Raw genomic sequence first — 17,763 nt, 5'->3', positions numbered from 1 at the left:
ACTCTGGCCAGAAATGACCTCACACTATTTTTGGAGTGGAGGTTTATAATATGGCATGACTAAACTAACTGTAGAACTTAGAATACTTACCATTTTATTTTATGTCTTCCTAGATGGAGTCATTCTAGAGTTACTCCCTCAAGAACTAGCATGAGTAACTTCACTGAGCAGTATTTAAGCAGGGATGGGCCAGTATTTGGAGTAGAGAGGAGTTTGTCATTCACAAGAGGTTTAAGGTTAGTCATTTAACAAAGGCCTACTTGTACCACTGTATTTTCACAAATAAAATGAATTCTGGGACTGGGCATGATGACTCACGGCTGTAATACCAGCACTTTGGGAGGCCGAGGCAGGAGGATCACTTGAGGCCAGGAGTTCAAGACCAGCCTCGCCAACGTGGTGAAACCCCGTGTCTACTAAAAAATATATATATATAAATTAGCCGGGCATGGTGGCGCGTGCCTGTAATCCCAGCTACTTGAGAGACTGAGGAAGGAGAATTACTTGAACCCAGGAGGCAGAGGTTGCAGTGAGCTGAGATGGCACTGCTACACTCCAGCCTGGGCGACAAGATTGAGACTCCGTCTCAAATAAAATGAATTTTGGGGCTGGGGAGGCAAAATTCCATTAAGATCACCTATGTACTTCTCTAATAACTGTAGCTATGAATTTAGTCCTGTCCCAGACAGTTACATAATTGCTACTCTGTAGTGATAGATATCTTTTTTTTTTTTTTTTTTTTTTTTTTTGATACAGAGTCTTGTTCTGTTGTGCAGGCTGGCATGCAATGGCACAATCTCAGCTTACTGCAACCTCTGCCCCCGGGTTCAAGTGATTCTCCTGCCTCAGTCTCCCGAGTAGCTGGGATTACAGGCATGCACCACCATGCCCAGCTAATTTTTGTATTGCCGGAGAGATGGGGTTTCGCCATGTTGCCCAGGCTGGTGTCGAACTCCTGACATCAGGTGATCTGCCTGCCTTGGCCTCCCAAAGTGCTGGGATAACAGGCGTGAGCCAACGTGCCCGGCCAATGATAAGTATCTTTTGAATTCCAATAGAGAGAAACAAGGTTCTAGTAAGGAAGGTTTTGTAAACAAAAAAAAAAAGTAAATAGAGATAATGCTATGAGAAAATAAACCATTGTTAAAAGCTCTTTTACTGGTGTTCTGAAAATGACATTTTTCAGGATACATTTTTTAAAAATTATGTCGGGCAGCTGAGGCTTTGGCTATGGCCTACATCATTTCTTCTAATCAGTTTCACAAAGTTATTGGGTACCTACTGCGAGCTGGGCGTTATTCTGGGTGCTGTGGATACAGAAGTGAACAAATTGCTCTCTTAATACTTTTTGTTTTTTTGGAGTGCGAAGATAAAGCAAAATTTAAAACTCCTGATAGCTTTATGCAGAGAATTAATGGATAGAATAGGTACCTTGGATCAGATATTCAGGAAGGGTCTGACAAAGTAAATTTAAGCTGAGACTTAAAAAGATAAAAAAAAAAAAAAAAAAAAGCCAGCCCTGATCCTCCGAAATCAGGGGTAAGAGCTTTCCAGGCAGAAGAAATTTTGAGTACAAAGGCCCCAGCCTGGAAAACTGGGTAAAATGTGAGGTGCGTGACACAGGGGCCAAGCGGCAGGCAGGGTCGAGTTCACAGACCGCTTTGTAGGCCAGGTTAAAGGCTCGACTTTCATTTTAAATGTAATAGAAAGACTACATAGTTTTCAGCAGGGGAGTGAAAGGTCTGATTTTGTTTTTAATGATCATTCTACTGCTGTGGGGCAAGAGACAGTGACGGGATAGAAGCACAGTTATAAAAGCTTTTGTAACCAGAGATGCTGGTGGCTTGGACAAGGCTGCCAAGGTCAAGAAACTTTGTTCTAGACATATACTGCTCTGAAGAAATGTGGCTCCATTAAGGAAATCATCCAAGCTGGACTGCAGTGGCATAATCTTGGCTCACTGCAGCTTGGACCTCCTGGACTCCAGGCATGGACCACCACGCTTGGCTAATTTTTTTGCATTTTTTGTAGCCATGGGTTTCACCGTGTTGCTCAGGCTGGTCTTGAACTCCTAGACTCAAGCGATCTGCCCACCTGGGCCTCCCAATGTGCTGGGACAGCAGGTGTGAGCCACCGTGCCTGGCCTGTTTTTAATTTTTAAATGGAAGATTCTGAAGGATTTTAAAGTGCTTATTGTAGAGAGATGTTTAGAAAAGGGAGAGCTTGGTGATGCTGGAGTTGGGAAGAGAATTGCAGTAGCACCACCATTGAGAAGGAAGGAGGGAGCAGGATCAGAACCCAGAGGCCTGGTGTTTCAGAAGAGGGGAACATTTGTGCAAGCTGTTGAGGCAGGGAGAAAGAGTGTGTGTGCAGGGAGGAGTTTAGAAATTTTTATGGAAAATGAGGGATCCTGCCAATTGGCTTTCATCTCAAAGAAAAGGGACACGGGTATTTAGTGAAAGAACTAGAGGAGGGGGTTAGGGGAACAAAGGGAGAGAAAGAAAGTAGATTTGCAGGATTGTGGTAAAATGTAACAGTCATGGGAGACTGGGGGAGCGACCCACTAGAGAAAGGGGAAGGGAAGATTATAGGTGATGCTGAGTCCAAGAAAGGCTGTTGAGCATGTTTAGATAAACTGGTATATATTTGTTTACTTATGTCTCTCCTCCCTGCCAGCTCAGTAGATGTGAACTCCATGAAGGCAGCCCCTGGGTCTGTTTTACTACCACCACCCCTGTCCTCCCAAATACTCACTACTTAGGGCCTGATACATTGCCCTTTCTGCAGAAGAATATTCATGTGAGTGAATGAATGCCTACCTACTGGTACCCTCAAGTCCAAGTTGAGCAAATGTGAATGATGCTTCCTGTGGTAGATTTGCTAGATGGGCATTTTGGAGGGGAGAGGACAGGGGATTTGCAGAGGATTGCTTGAGAGTGAGGATGGTGATGGCTCTTACATCTTAAGCTGAGTAAGAAGCCAGTTAAGAGGGCTGGTAGTTGGGAAGAAAATGGGAGAATCTGTGGATTACAGTTAACAGGTGAAAGAATTAATGATTCCTGGGGTGGGAAGCTTTTGGCAAGGACAGGGGATTGGTAGGAGATGTCTGAATTTGTGATTATGGAGGTGAATTTGTGATTGTGGAGGTAAATATGTGATTGTGGAGGGAATGACGAAGGTTAGGGTATGTCCTGGGGAGTGTTAAGTGGAATAGAATAGAAAGAAGGTCATTGAGGAGAAGCTTAAAAAACAAGCCGGGCACAGTGGCTCACTTCTGTAATCCCAGCACTTTGGGAGGCTGAGGCAGGCAGATCACCTGAGGTTAGGAGTTCAAGACCAGCCTGACCAACATAGAGAAACCCCATCTCTACTAAAAATACAAAATTAGCTGGGCATGGTGGCGCATGCCTGTAATTCCAGCTACTCCGGAGACTGAGGCAGGAGAATCGCTTGAACCCGGGAGGCAGAGCAGTGAGTCGAGATCGTGCCATTGTACTCCGGCCTGGGCAACAAGAATGAAACTCCATCTCCAAAAAAAAAAAAAAAGAGACCCGGGTGTCAGGAGTATGGTCTGTATTGTCACCAAAAATGACAGGAGTTGGGGCAGAGAGCAACTTGTGGGCCAAGCCAGGTGCTGAAGTTCTCAGTGAGAGAAGCCAGTGGTGAAATGGGCCCTTTTAATGTGAAACCTGCTGTGAGCAGGCTGTAATGTCTAAATTCATTTACCTTCATCTTGCTATTAGCCAGAGTAAAAATAGTACACTAGCTTTCCCACCCCCTTCCCCAGGCTGCCACCTCTAAGGATAACCCTACTTTTGCATGTGCTTGTTACTATCAGAGGACTTGTCCATTTCTTTCTTGAAGTTGACTTATGCCAGTTTTAATTCTGCCTTTGACAGCTCATTATTATATAATCTTTTCATTTGCTATTTAAAACTTCCATCACACTTGCTGCCTAGGTTAGTTCCTACTCTGTATTGGGTGACCTGTAGCTTTTGAGCTGGTTATTCCAACATCTTTTTGGCATTAAATCTATTTCTTTCCCTTTAGGATTTGGTGTCATAATGAAAACAAGTATTTTTGGCTTCCTTTTTATTTAGTTAAGCTGAAATTCTTCTGAAAACAACAAAAGCAATGTCTTAGTTCTTTTTAGAAACCTGTTCACGGTTTGAGATTTGCTTATATTCCTGGTGTTGGTGAAAACTGTGTTGTTAGGTGGAAGTTTAGAGATTATGACATCCAATTTGCCTGATTTTAAGGATGGACAAAAATGAGGCTGAGATGTATGACTATTCACTAGTTGCAGAGTCCGTCTTCTGGCTTCCAGTTTAGTGTGTGTGTGCTTGTTTTTTAACTATACCAAATGCAGTCAGGATGTTGTTTTTTTAATCTAATTTTTGCTTGCACATTAAGAAAGGATGGTCTTCTTAATAATAAATATGGGGCACATGTTCTCAGGACCTCCTGGGGCTGTGTCACACAAATAATAAATATTAAAAATAAAAATTGTATTTTCCATTTCTAGTGTGACAAGAGTTATGGGAAACATATCTCTAAATCATAATATCCTCTCATGTTCTTGACACTTGTAAGAGCATTAAGAGATGGACACATAGGGTAAATATTAATCAGTTTTAGGATGAGGACAGTAAGATGATATTACTTGTTCATTAAACTTATTAAGCTAATTCTAACATTACTGCATGCTTACTGTATGCCAGTTACTGTTCAAATGCTTTACATATATTAACTCATTTAATCTTCATGATTAATGATGTGTAGATACCATTATTTAACCTAGTTTTAGGAATAAGGGAACAGAAAGGCAAAGAGATGAAGTAGATTGCCCCAGAGGCTCACAGAGTGGCATTTAGGCATTCTGACTGGAGCCTGGTCATTTTTAAAAAATGTATTGTTACAACAGTTACACACATTTTTGGGGTACATGTGCTATTTTGGTACATATATGCAATATGTAATGATCAAAACAGGGTAATTGGGGTATCTGTCACCTCAAACATTTATCTTTTGGAGCCTGATCTTTTAACTACAACTCTAAGAGTGGTAGAGAATTGTAGTTGGGTCTTGTGAGTTCAAGTCCAATGTATTCTGTGCTGTATTGTCTCTGACCGTGAAAATAAGTACTGCCTGATCCCAACAGTGTGGTTATATGAACAACCAAGCGATCGAAAGATAAACTATGAAAACAGAAGTTAGTCTCCCAAAAATGAAGCCATAAGAAAGTAGGCCAGAGGTTTTGGTAATCCACTAGGTTGGTAGGTTATGCTATTGAAGGATAACACTTCACCTTTTCTTAGTTATAAATGAACTTTTCTTATCCATGTAGCCCATTCCTCAGACTCCATATTATTAGAGAGAAAGGAAGAAACAGAAAAGAGGACTCCTTGTTGAGTTTAGATCTCCTGAACACACACAGGATCAGTTCAGAAGTTCCCATGACACAGGGCATTGAGAGTGAGCTCCTTGCCTGGTTCCTCACCCAAGAAGAGACTGGCCCAGGTCCATCTCTCCTGAGTAGGAAAGGCTCAGCTTTCTGAAGAGATTTCTACCTGGGCACAGGCTGCCTCAGGCAGGGCCTGGCTGTCTGAGGTAAGATGAAAATCTATCAGATTGTGGACTCCTGCACACAGCTGGCCAATGTCTGTCACTAGTGGAGCTGGCAGCACGCCCCCCCCCGCCGCCAACTCTGGTCACCCTGTGTGCTAGGAACAGAGATCCAAGTTATTACCCTTAAATAATTTATAGTCTGAGATACTGCAAGGGAAGATGAGATTCAGTCTTTAATAAGAATATTTTAAACAATTATACCTACTCAAAAAATAGAATTAATCAGTTTGGTTGTGAATGGTCTGCTTTATGTGGGCAGTTGTTCTGAAGATAGACAATCAGAATGACTTAATATATTCACTTAACTGTTTTCTCACAGGAATTCATAAGCTTATAATGAAATTGCATCAGCCACAGCTGTCTGAGCCACCTTAGTCCAGGCTCATTTTATCCCTGGGATGTAGCTGCTGTTTTGGCCTTTGGTGCTCTTCACCTGTTTACCGTAGGGTGGATTTACCTTGATTCACAAGTCGTTTGTCTAACCTCTCATTTTGTCAAGATAATTCTGACAGGTGAAATTTCTGGTGATTGGCCCAAAGTCTTTCATCTACCCACAAATTTGATCATTAATATCCTCTCAAATAAAGAGAACAAAGGTGGAAAAATAGGTGAAGCTTGGCCTCATTTATTTACATATTGACCCCAGTGTCAGAAGTTATTCAGAAGTGTGTACAACTCTGTATAGACCCCTTCCTGGGACTGGACACAGAGGCTGAAATAAAACCAGTTTTTCAGCATGACTTAGCACAATGTTATTTATGTTTGCTGCCTATTAGCCTATGGGTCATGAGATGTGTTATTCTAGAGCAGTTGAGTATTGGAGTGGAACAAGCAAAAGCAAGGCATATTTTTCTATTGTAGTCTGTGCTTTTTATTTTTTAAGATACATAATAATACTTTTACATTAACTAAGTGTGATTTGGATTCCTTCTCCAGAATTATAAATTACCTAATTCCCTTCTGCTGAAAGATGCAGGACAGAGAAGGGTAAGCATTTTAGCTGGACATTTATTCCTGTTGTACGATCCTCCCCATCCCCTTTAACGAGCGCTAGAACTACGCCAGAGAATCACTATCCAAAAAACTTAAAGGAGTTCTGATTTTAATCTGGTCAAATCACTGAAATATGTCATTAGAAAATGTCTGGTAGTGGCCGGGTGCGGTGGCTCACGCCTGTGGTCCCAGCACTTTGGTAGGCCGAGGTGGGTGGATCATGAGGTCAGGAGATCGAGATGATCCTGGTTAACATGGTGAAACCCCGTCTCTACTAAAAATACAAAAAAAATTAGCTGGATGTGGTGGTGAGCGCCTGTAGTCCCAGCTACTTGAGAGGCTGAGGCAGGAGAATCGCTTGAATCCGTGAGGTGAAGGCTGCAGTGAGCCGAGATCACGCCACTGCACTCCAGCCTGAGTGACAGAGTGAGATTCTGTCTCAACAAAAAAAAAAAAAGAAAAAGAAAATGCCTGGTAGTGAATAAAATCTTAAATCATGTAGATTAAAAATAACCTGCTACTTCTACTTATGTTGCCATAAAAGCAGTTTTCAAAATATGTTCTCTTAAAATATCTTGAAAATAGTTCCTGGTCTAATGGAAACAAGTGTTGGGAAAATTCCCTTGTTGCAGACATATTCATTAGTGTGATGATAGCATTGCCAAAAGGAAGGAGAACATGCCAGGGCCAACTCACACAGTCCTGAGAACATTCCTTTTCCGAATTTCTGGCCCATTCTTTCTCTGTCTCCCCCAGCCTTGTCCAGGAGTTCCATTGTTGGCATCATTATCCAGAATGTAAATGGCTTTGCCAGAAACACTGCCCACAGCTTGTCTAAGAACAAATGTCAAGGAGATATGCTCTTTTCCATGTATTTGCTTTGGATATTTTTCTAACAATTAAAGAAGCCCGAGGGCTGGGTGCAGTGGCCCACGCCTGTAATTCCCCACGCTTTTGGAGGCTGAGGTGGGTGGATCACTTGAGGTCAGGAGTTCAAGACCAGCCTGGCCAACATGGTGAAACCCCATCTCTACCAAAAAATACAAAAATTAGCTGGTTGTGGTAATCCCAGCTACTTGGGAGGCTGAGGCAGGAGAATCTCTTGAACCCAGGAGGCAGAGGTTGCAGTGAGCAAGACGCTGCACCACCACACTCCTGCCTGGGTGACGAAGTGACCTTATCTCAAAAAAAAAAAAAAAAAAAAAAAACAAAAAACACCTGGTATTGAAAGAGATCATTTTAGTTTAGAAAGTAGAAAGTTTCTTGATAGAGTTGGTCTGGTTGTGTTCATTCTTCAAAGGCAAGGTTATAAACTGTTTCTGCCTACTTTGGAAGAGTCAGAGGGTTTGTTTTGTGGCTCTTTATGGTATTTTATCATGTTGGTGGTTTTGTATTCTCTAGAAAATTTGTGTACCTAAAAATGCTGCCTTACAGAATTAATTTCCTTTAAGGACTTAACTCTTGGATATTTTCCCTTAATTCCTGTGTTCTCAGAGTGCTTACCATTATTATTAAATGCTAGATTTTTAGAGCTGATAGGGCCTTCAGAAATAGAGTAAGAGTGGAGATTTGGGAGATCATATAGTTCAACTATTTGTCTTTGTAGGTAAAGAAACAGACCCCACAAGGTGAAGTGACTTGCCCAGGACCCGCAGTTGATTAGTTGGGCAAGAACCCATGTCCCTGTTTAGTACTTTGCTTTGTGGTGTGATTCTGCCCTCTGTCCTAGTGCTCAGATGGTGTTCTATACTTAGCAGGGGCGCTGGAGACTGAGCTCCAAACCATTTATTACTAAAGCATATGTTTAACAAGTCCTTTTTGGTTCTGTTATTTATTCCTGTACTCAACTAAGCCAAATCTAGATTTAATTGAAAACTGTATAGACACTGTTAATTCCAAGTGTGCTCTCCAGGTCATGTCCAATGAGGGAGGCACCTTAGTCTTTCAGAGACGTTTTGATAAACATTTAAAGCTTACCATAGTTATTTTCTTGACTTAATACCTTTAAATGCCCTGTGGCCTCAGATTGTTGAAGCGTAATGCCCTGTAGGATTCCCATTTTGTTTTGCTTGAGATCTGCGATTCCCCAGCACTCAGGTGCTGTGAGCTGATTGAGCTGTTCCCCAACTAGCCTGTTTTAGGACACAAGCCATTTGTTAAGCCAAGTATGTGAATATGTCACTGTTCAGGCACTAGTCTCAGTGGCCCCCCCATCTCCCTCTGAATAAAAGCCAGTGTCCTTAAAGGGGCCCCAAATGCTGATCACCTCTGTGACATCACTTCTCATTTTCTGCCCCTTTTTCAAATCCCTTCAGTTTCAGGAAAAAACTTCAGAGCATCAGGCAAGCTCCTAATGTGCTTTGCACTTGGCTGTTCCCTCTATAGAGACCTTCTTCTCCTCTCCTCTTGGTACCAGGTGGCTCCTCTTTCACCTCCTTCAAAGCAAGTCACTTTCTCAGGAAGTCCCTTCCTGACCATCTCATTTAAAATTGCCACCCTGCCCCAACCTTTCCATTTCTGTTTTCCTCCTTTGCTGTGTTTTTCTCCATAATGCTGGTGACCTTCTAATGTAGGACTTATTTTTTCTAAAGACCTCTCCTTACAGGTATTTCCCCTTAAGTCCTGTGTTCTCAGAGTTCTTTGAGTATTGGTTTTAGTTTATTTAAATGAAAACTTCCCAATGCTCCTCATCTGTAGCCAGCATTGGGAACCTTTGCCACAGACGTTGTTTCATTAGGTGTTAGTTTTGAGAGTTCTCACAGAGGCAGGATTTTAAGTATCAAGAACGTATTTTTAATTCTTAATAGTAGCTTCAAGCAGTATTTTTCTTATAGTAGGACCATTCTCTTGCAATAAACCACAGGCTCAGCATTGTTCCCCACTCATCAGAAAGCTTCCCTGCAGTAGTGATAGCAGCATACTCCTATATATAACTGATCTTGAGGACCATATACCTTATAACCTGAGGTTCCTCTGATTTTAGGGGGAGGGTAATGAATTTGTATTATTTGAACAAGAGTGTTAAGATACGAGATTTCAAATAAAATGGTTGGTTTTACTGGCTTTTTCTTAAAATAGTTCAGCACTAGTTAATGCTTGTATAATTCAGTCTATTTTAGAATGTTTGATACTATGTATAACTTTTTTTTGGAAACGGAGTCTAGCTCTGGCTTCCAGGCTGGAGTGCAGTGGCATGATCTTGGCTCACTGCAGCCTCCACCTCCCAGGTTCAAGCAATTCTCCTGCCTCAGCCTCCTGAGTAGCTGGGACTACAGGTGGGCGCCACATGCCCGGCTAATTTTTGTATTTTCGTTACAGATGGGGTTTCACCATGTTGGCCAGGCTGGTCTCAAACTCCTGACATCAAGTAATCTGCCCGTCTTAGCATCCCAAAGTGTTGGGATTACAGGCGAGAGCCACTGTGCCCAGCTAATACTATGATAACTTTTTATTTAAAAGTTTTTTTACTCTCAACTATTAAAATTACACATTGTAGAAATGTCAGAGAGCCAAAAGTGCAAATAGAAATAATGGGAGAATCTCACAAAGATGACAACCATCGACACCTGTTTTCTTCTAGCCTTTTCCCATTGCTGTGATCCTAGTTCTGGTTCAGGTGTGGTGAGGTGGTGATGAGATTTGAAAAGTGCAGTGGAGAAAATACTACCACCACTAAGAATTCTGCACTGTTAACATTTGTACTTAGTTTCTTATTTATGTGCATATGTTTTAAACAGAGCAAATAATATAGAAGCACATTGTCCCTTTTTAAAAGGAATGTATTAATAGTGTTAAAGCCTTTTTTTTTTTTTTTTTAAAGACAGTCTCACTCCGTCACCCAGGCTGGAGTGCAGTGGGGCGATCTCGGCTCACTGCAAGCTCCGCCTCCTGGGTTCAAGTGATTCTCCTACCTCGGTCTCCCGAGTAGCTGGGACTACAGGCACACACCACCACACTCAGCTAATTTTTTATTTCTTTTTACTAGAGACGGGGTTTCACCATGTTGGCCAGGCTGGTCTTGAACTCCTGACCTCAGGTGATCCACCCACCTTGGCCTCCCAAAGTGCTGGGATTACATGCATGAGCCACCGTGCCTGGCCAGATAAAGTCATTTTTAACCACTGTTTCCCATTCTGTTCCCTATCCCCATCATGACCCTGGCCCTGTGCCCTAACTGAAACAATTACTTTTGCAAATTTGGTATATGTTGGTTCAGTACAGTTTTCCTATACTTGTTACCGTGGAGAATTGGTAGTTGTTTGTTTTAGTTTATTTAAATAACCTCAGGCTGTAAATATAACATCCTGCAACTTAAAAAAAAAACTCTGGGTGCAGCACACCAACATGACACATGGATACATATGTAACAAACCTGCACATTGTGCACATGTACCCTAAAACTTAAAGTATAATAATAATAAAAAAAAGAGAGACAAAAAACCAATAAACTCAGCTTTAGATGTATACAAGTTGATACACATTGATCTACTTCATTACCCTTGGCTGTATAGGACTCAGGTAGATAGATGTACTCCCCTTTATCCAACCCTATCCCATTGACAGGGTTGAATTTGGCTCTTGGCTTTTATAAATAATATCGCAACAAATACTCTCATGGGTCATCTGGGACATGTGTATTAGTATTTTTCTAAAGTTATGTAGAATTCTTTTACCCTAATTTTTCTCCTCTTAATGCCAAGACATGAACATTTCTCATTATTAAAATGTCTTCATAAACTACATGCTTCTTAAATCTAGACTTTGAAACATCTTTAATTTCCTTAATGAGAATATTGGACACAAAGGTTTTTTTTCATCAGAGTAACTTAAACATCACATAGGCCCTCTTGATTGTAGTAGATAGAACATTATGCTGTTTCAACACAGAGCATTTAAAAACAAAAGTTAAAAGTGTGAGTGACTAGAGTGGTCTAAGACTGGACTACTTGGACTTGGTATTCTTATCGCCTGTTTTCTAATTCAGGGGAAGTTTCTCGGGTTTTTGGAGACAATCTCTGTAGCGCCTCACTTGAAGCTCCTCCTCCAGTGCCGTTTCTCTGCATCTTTCCTGACTGTTGTTGTTTTACTCCACCTACTGTGTCAATACTTTATTCAGATTGCAGGTATTTATTGGTGTCTCTTGTCCCACTGCCACAGTGACCTCCTCAAGAATAGTGAACTGTCTTATTATTGTACCCTATCCAAGCACAATGCCTGCGGTGTAGGTGCTGACCAAATATGTTCTGAATGAATGAGAGAGAGACTGTGGGGATGGGGGTGAGAGAGGGTGGGGGTCGGAGATAGTGGTGGTGATACTCACCTTAATAAGGAACTTCAGATATTGAAAGTGTGGAACAGGATGAGAGTCCTAAAAGGAAGTAATAAGGATGACAAAATGACACCTTTGACAATGGATCTCTGCTTTAGAATATTGCCATTTGCATATACACTGACTGATTGAATCACTGGTTTTATTAATTTCTCCTTGAAGTTTAAATGGCCACATAGCTATTAAAGTGTGTACTTGGTTTGCTAGGAAAAATTTTAAAAACTTAAACCTCCAGCAGATATAGCCAACTTAAGAGTATTTTTTTTAACTCCTTGCTTCATTTCTTGGTTGCCCCAATTTTAATCAAAACTGCGTTTCCCTGAATGAGTAGACTAATGTTAAAGGAAATATTTTGGTCACTGTTATGAAATCCTTTGTGGTTTGAAGTGGTACTCCTTTAGCATTTCAACAGTTTCATTCATGTTCCGCACACAGTGTAGCCAATTGATACCAGTAAGTGAGCATCAGAAGGAGAAGTTCAAATGCAGAACCTCCAGATTTAGAGCTTGAACAATAAAACTTCTGAGAGAGTGAAGTTTCTTAACTTTTATCATGGCACTGGTAATGAACCATTTAGTAATATAATTTATCTTTGAGCAGTACCTTCATAGCTCAGAAAACAGTTGCTTTAATGATTGTTTTGTATAAGAAGCTGCATTTCTCCCAGTTTGCTCATTTGTTAATAGAATGCTGGTGTATTCTAAATAATTGGAGCTATCAGGAGAATATAATGTTTATCAGTAACGAAAGATCTAAGGTTGAAAGTAGTGATTTATAAGTATTATCACCTTTTCCCAATACTGAAATTGTTTCCAGTACTGAAATACTTTTATTGTTCTCTGGATACTTTTTGCTGCTAATTAACATCTCTTTTTACAGGATTCATGAATAAAATTTTCCATCCCAACATTGATGAAGCGTAAGTAACTATTTTAAAATGTTTAAATTGTAGAGCAACTGCTCTTGATTAGCGTCTCTCTCTCTCTGTGTTATAAAAGGCCTCGGTTATCTTTTTGGACCTTATCAGGAGTTAGGACTGTATGAATGGTCATGCAAATGATAGAATCCAAAGGATATGAGGTTCTCAATCACTTAGTTCACATTCTACTGTTGTACCACTTAGTTTTTTCCATTGTCGTGACTGGGTCCTTCATTTTTCTTGTTATCCAGCAAACAGTAGTAATATTCCACATCTCACTTCTCTTTGTGTAGGCACAGTTCAGAGATCTGTTTTCAGTCTACAGATTGACTATTTTCAGACCTTACAGTATTTTCTCAATTCTTGAGAGTAAGGCAAAATGACTATAGTTTCATTTCAGTTAGTGAATCTTATTTATCCCTTTCTTTCCTTCTAATATTTTATTAATGATACTTTAAAATATTCCAGCATATCCTGTTTTATACTTCTAGTGCTGTTTAGAATATATTATTATTTGGGATGCATTTCAATTTGTCATGGCACTAAGTTTTACTGTCTCTCACAAACATACCTAACAGGTTTTTCTGAACCCTATGTGAGTAGGTTGTATATATATATATACGTCATGCCCCTTAGTCCTTGAATATTAATATTTTATTGTATCAGTTATCCTAACAAGGATGTTCTCTTATCCATCCACAATATATAGTTGTCAGATTCAGGAATTTAACGTTAATGCAATACTTATTTAATCTACTGCCATATTCCAGTAACTTACTTTTTACCACCTTTTTCTTTCAGTAAAGGATCCAGTCTAAAATCACACATTACATTTTGTTGTCATGTTTCTTTAAACTACTTTAATCAGGATTAGTTCCTCAGCCTGCCTTTATCTTTTATAAAATTCACTTTTTAAAATAATATAGACCAGTTATTTTATAGGTTGTTCCTCAATTTGTGTTTGTCTGATGTTTCCTGATCATTAGATTCAGGGCATGAACACACTTAAGGCCAGAAAACTACAAAGCAAGATTGTGTCCTTCTTGGGGTATCACATTCAGAGACACACAAGGTCTGTCTGCCCCTTGTGTTCTCAGCACCTGGTTCAGGTGTTGTCTGGTTTCTCCATTGCATAGTTACTATTTTCCCCTTTCAGTCTGTAAGGTGACACTTTAAGACCTTGTACTGTTCTGTTCCTCATCATACTTTTCCCCAATTGGGATTCTTTTTTTCACAGATCTATTAAAAATATTTCTCTTGATAAGTAAAAATTAGTTGCCAGATAAATGCAACTAACTTTCTAATTTTTAAAAACATGCCATTCTTTCCATCTGTTTCAGGTCAGGAACTGTGTGTCTAGATGTAATTAATCAAACTTGGACAGCTCTCTATGGTGAGTTTGGCCATGGAATATTTTTTGGAGATGTTGAGACATTGCCCAAAAAAATGTTGTTTGGCTTTTCTTTTCTGGTTTAAGATGTTTTGTTGGTAATGGGAAGGGATTTTTGAGGGACCGACTGCGAAAGTTTGATCAGTGGAAAAAATATTTTCTCTTAAGTACAAATATATCAGTTTAGCTGTGGAAGTTTAAAATGATTTTTTGAGACTCCAAACTTAAGGTATAGTGATACATGTGCACACACATGGATACATGTGTAAACATTTTATATGTATGTATTAGAAGCACATTATATATATATATATATATATTGGTTTTGGAAAACACTAAAACTACTTAGGAATGTCCCTCTGAAATGAGAGAGAAATGATACAGTAAGAGGTTTTAGGGGATCATCTTTTCAAAGGCCAAAACCTCCTTATGAAGGAGGAGTAATTTAGCCTTACCTTCAGGCTGAAATTGACACCCCATCTCTTACAGGGAATCAACAAATGAATTGCCCAGCTCTGCAAAATACTATGCTGAATATCACAGAGAGTTATAAAGAGCATCAGGCCTTTCCTCCTTATCACCTGGTTGGGGAGCTGAAAATATTTTAAAATACAGTCATCCCTTGGTATCTGCAGGGGATCAGTTCCCAGACCACCTGCAGATACCAAAATTCATGCTTACTCAAGTCCCCCAGTCATTCCTGTGAAACCTGCTGACATGGAGGGCTAGCTGTATTTATTGAAAACCACATGTGAATGGACCCATGTTGTTCAAGGGTCAGTTGTGTATTTGAAGTTAATTAGGGATACAACAAATAAATCTGTTTTTCCCTCCACATGTCCAAATCTCAGGCTTCATAGACTCTACCTACTCCAGTGCTCCCACCCCATATACTTCTGCTGATTCTCCAGCTGGAAGTAATCTCTGGATACCATTACATTTTATAGCTCCTTTTTTATGGTCCACTTTTACTTTCTACTGTGTATTTGTTGTTTATGCCTATTTTTTTGTGCTACTAGATTATTTCCTATCTTAAGGGCTATCAGGTGTGTGTCTGACTCATCTTTAAGGCCCAGGACTCTTATCACAGTGCCCTTCACCAGTATGGGTTGAAAGAATGAATGGTACAGGTAACAGTTGCTGAGAGGCACAAGAAAAGAAGGGAAAGCTCAGTTGAGGCTGGGCTTAACCAGGGTTGGCTGCTGCTTGTTGAACTTGTGCAACCTTTTAATGGTCTGAGGTAGGTAAGACTTCTTAGTCCAGCCACAATCTGCAAGTTACTTTTGCCAGATATCCTTGAACTAGATTGGTAAATGAGAATCACAGAGAAAGGTTGGTCACCAGCAGAACACAGTTAATCCTTGCCTCCACCTGATTGTGCCGTTCAAAAATTATTTTCTCTACCTGGAATATTCTCCCCTGATCTTTGTGTGGTTGGCACCTTCTTCACCCATCTCACATATTACTTCCTCAGAGCAGTTTCCTTTCCCAGCCCCTCCATCTGAAATCACACCCCTGCATAGCACAGCACCCAGTTGTATATATATTTTTCAATTTTAAAATTATTTTTTTATAGATAGAAACAGAGTTGCACTCTGTTGCCCAGGCTGGAATGCAGTGGTGCGGTAATAGCTCACTGCAGCCTTGAGCTCCTAGGCTCGAGCCATCCTCCCACCTCAGCCTCCCCAGTAGCTGGGACTATAGGCGCATACTACCATGCCTGGCTAGTACCCCGTTTTCAATAAGCTTCTAAAACCGGTATTTGTTTATTATTTATCTTATCGCCTTGGATTGTAAGCACCATGAGTGGGCACTTTGTCTTGTTCTTGTCTCTCTCTCTACACACACACACACACACACGACTGTTAACAGTGCCTGGTGCACAATAAGGGTTCGACTATTTGTTGTCTTAATGAGTGAATTAATCATGTCCAGTACTGTTTAACAAGAGAGTTTTAGGGGAGATGATGGCATATAGTTGAGGCAACAAGAAAGAACATACACTCCGAGCTTGATTAAATGGATTCCTTTTAAGATGGTTTTTTTGGTAAAAATGTCTCATGGCAGGCTGCCTGGAATATCTGATGTAATGATGTGTTTTCTTAAACTACATTCACATTTTAAAAATGTACATATCAAAATACTGCAAGCTGGTTCCAATTACAATGAAGTAAATTGATGTTTAGTTTTGCTAAAGCTTTTACCATTGACCAGAAAAGCTTTGTGAAAGATGTTTGCTGACTGTCAAGTATCTCATGTCTCAGAACAGGTTTTTAAAAAAAATAACAGTTTCACTGAATTATAATTCACAGACATGCAACTCACCCATTTAAAGTGTGTAATTCAGTAGTTTTTAATACATTCAGTTATATGCAGCCATCACCACAGTCAATTTTAGAACATTTTCATCACCTCAAAAATAAATGTATTTGCCCTAGGCAACCACGAATCTGCTTTTTGTTTCTGTGGATTTGTCTTTTCTGGACACTTCTTAGAAATGTAATTATATAATATGTAGTCTTTTGTGACTTTTTTTTTTTCACTTTGCATGATGTTTTCAAGGTTGATCCGTGTTGCATGTATTGGAATTTCTTATGGCTGAATAATATTTCATTGTATAGATAAACCACATTATTTGTCAGATAATAGACACTTGGGTTGTTGCTGTCTTTTGGCTATTATGAGTATTATAAATATTTGTGCACAAGTTTTTGTGTAGACATGTTTGCATTTCTCTTGGGTATATACCTAGGAGTGAAATTGCTGGATAATATGTTTAACTATTTGAGGACTGATAGACTACTTTCTAAAGTGGCCAACATGAGTAAGATTTCATCACATTTATAAAATGTTAGTGCATGTTCTTACATTAGCTTGCAAAGCATTTAGTAAGCAGCAAGAGTTAAACCACGTTGGTCCAAGTGAACTGAAAGCAGACTTCTGTGTTACATGTGTATGAGTTACTGAACATGTTCCGTAATACAGGAGTGTGAGCACACTAACAGGTAAGTGCAGGAAAACAAGAAGAAATATTTTCAGAGTGTAGTCAAAAGTATACTGAGCATGGGAGAATTGTTTTGACATTTTGCTCAAAACTATTTCTCAAGAAAATTCAACATTTCTTTCACGGAAAGTTTTAGGAACAGGTAAATACAATTATATAAAGTACCGGTAGAATATGTTCATTCAGATGACCTTGAAGTGTTTTTTCAGACTTATCTGGTCTTGAGATCTGAACTGAATTTTTATTAGAAACTGTTAAAGCCTCTGGCATTGAAGGTTAGTTCATAATTGGTGAGTTCCGAATCACTTCATTTCCTGCAGTGGTTCCTGAGAGAATCTTAGTTCAAAGGACTGCCCCCGCCAACCCCCGCCCCGTCAAAAAAAAAAAAAAAAAAAAAAAAAACTAACACTAAATAACTAATAGGAGAAAGTTGGCATGTCAACATAAATATTCAACTGAAAAGCAAAAGGCTAAGCCTGGCACCTAAAACTTGTTTCAAC

At 39.8% G+C, this 17,763-nt stretch overlaps 1 protein-coding gene across 2 annotated transcripts in view; it reads left to right on the top strand.

Annotated features, from left to right (window-relative positions):
- Positions 1-17,763, top strand: part of UBE2H (ubiquitin conjugating enzyme E2 H) — a 121,818-nt gene that overhangs the window by 80,031 nt on the left and 24,024 nt on the right. For both annotated transcript variants that reach the window (XM_003261322.3, XM_030825578.1), the window contains 2 exons: positions 12,830-12,869; positions 14,210-14,262. In XM_003261322.3, the coding sequence (XP_003261370.1) occupies positions 12,830-12,869; positions 14,210-14,262 (93 nt within the window). The remainder of the gene's footprint in view (positions 1-12,829; positions 12,870-14,209; positions 14,263-17,763) is intronic.

The sequence above is a fragment of the Nomascus leucogenys genome, chromosome 13 (genome assembly GCF_006542625.1).
Source record: "Nomascus leucogenys isolate Asia chromosome 13, Asia_NLE_v1, whole genome shotgun sequence".
Classification (NCBI taxonomy): Eukaryota; Metazoa; Chordata; class Mammalia; order Primates; family Hylobatidae; genus Nomascus; species Nomascus leucogenys.
The sequence above is the reverse complement of the archived record's forward strand: the minus strand, read 5'-3'. Positions and strand labels throughout refer to the sequence as shown.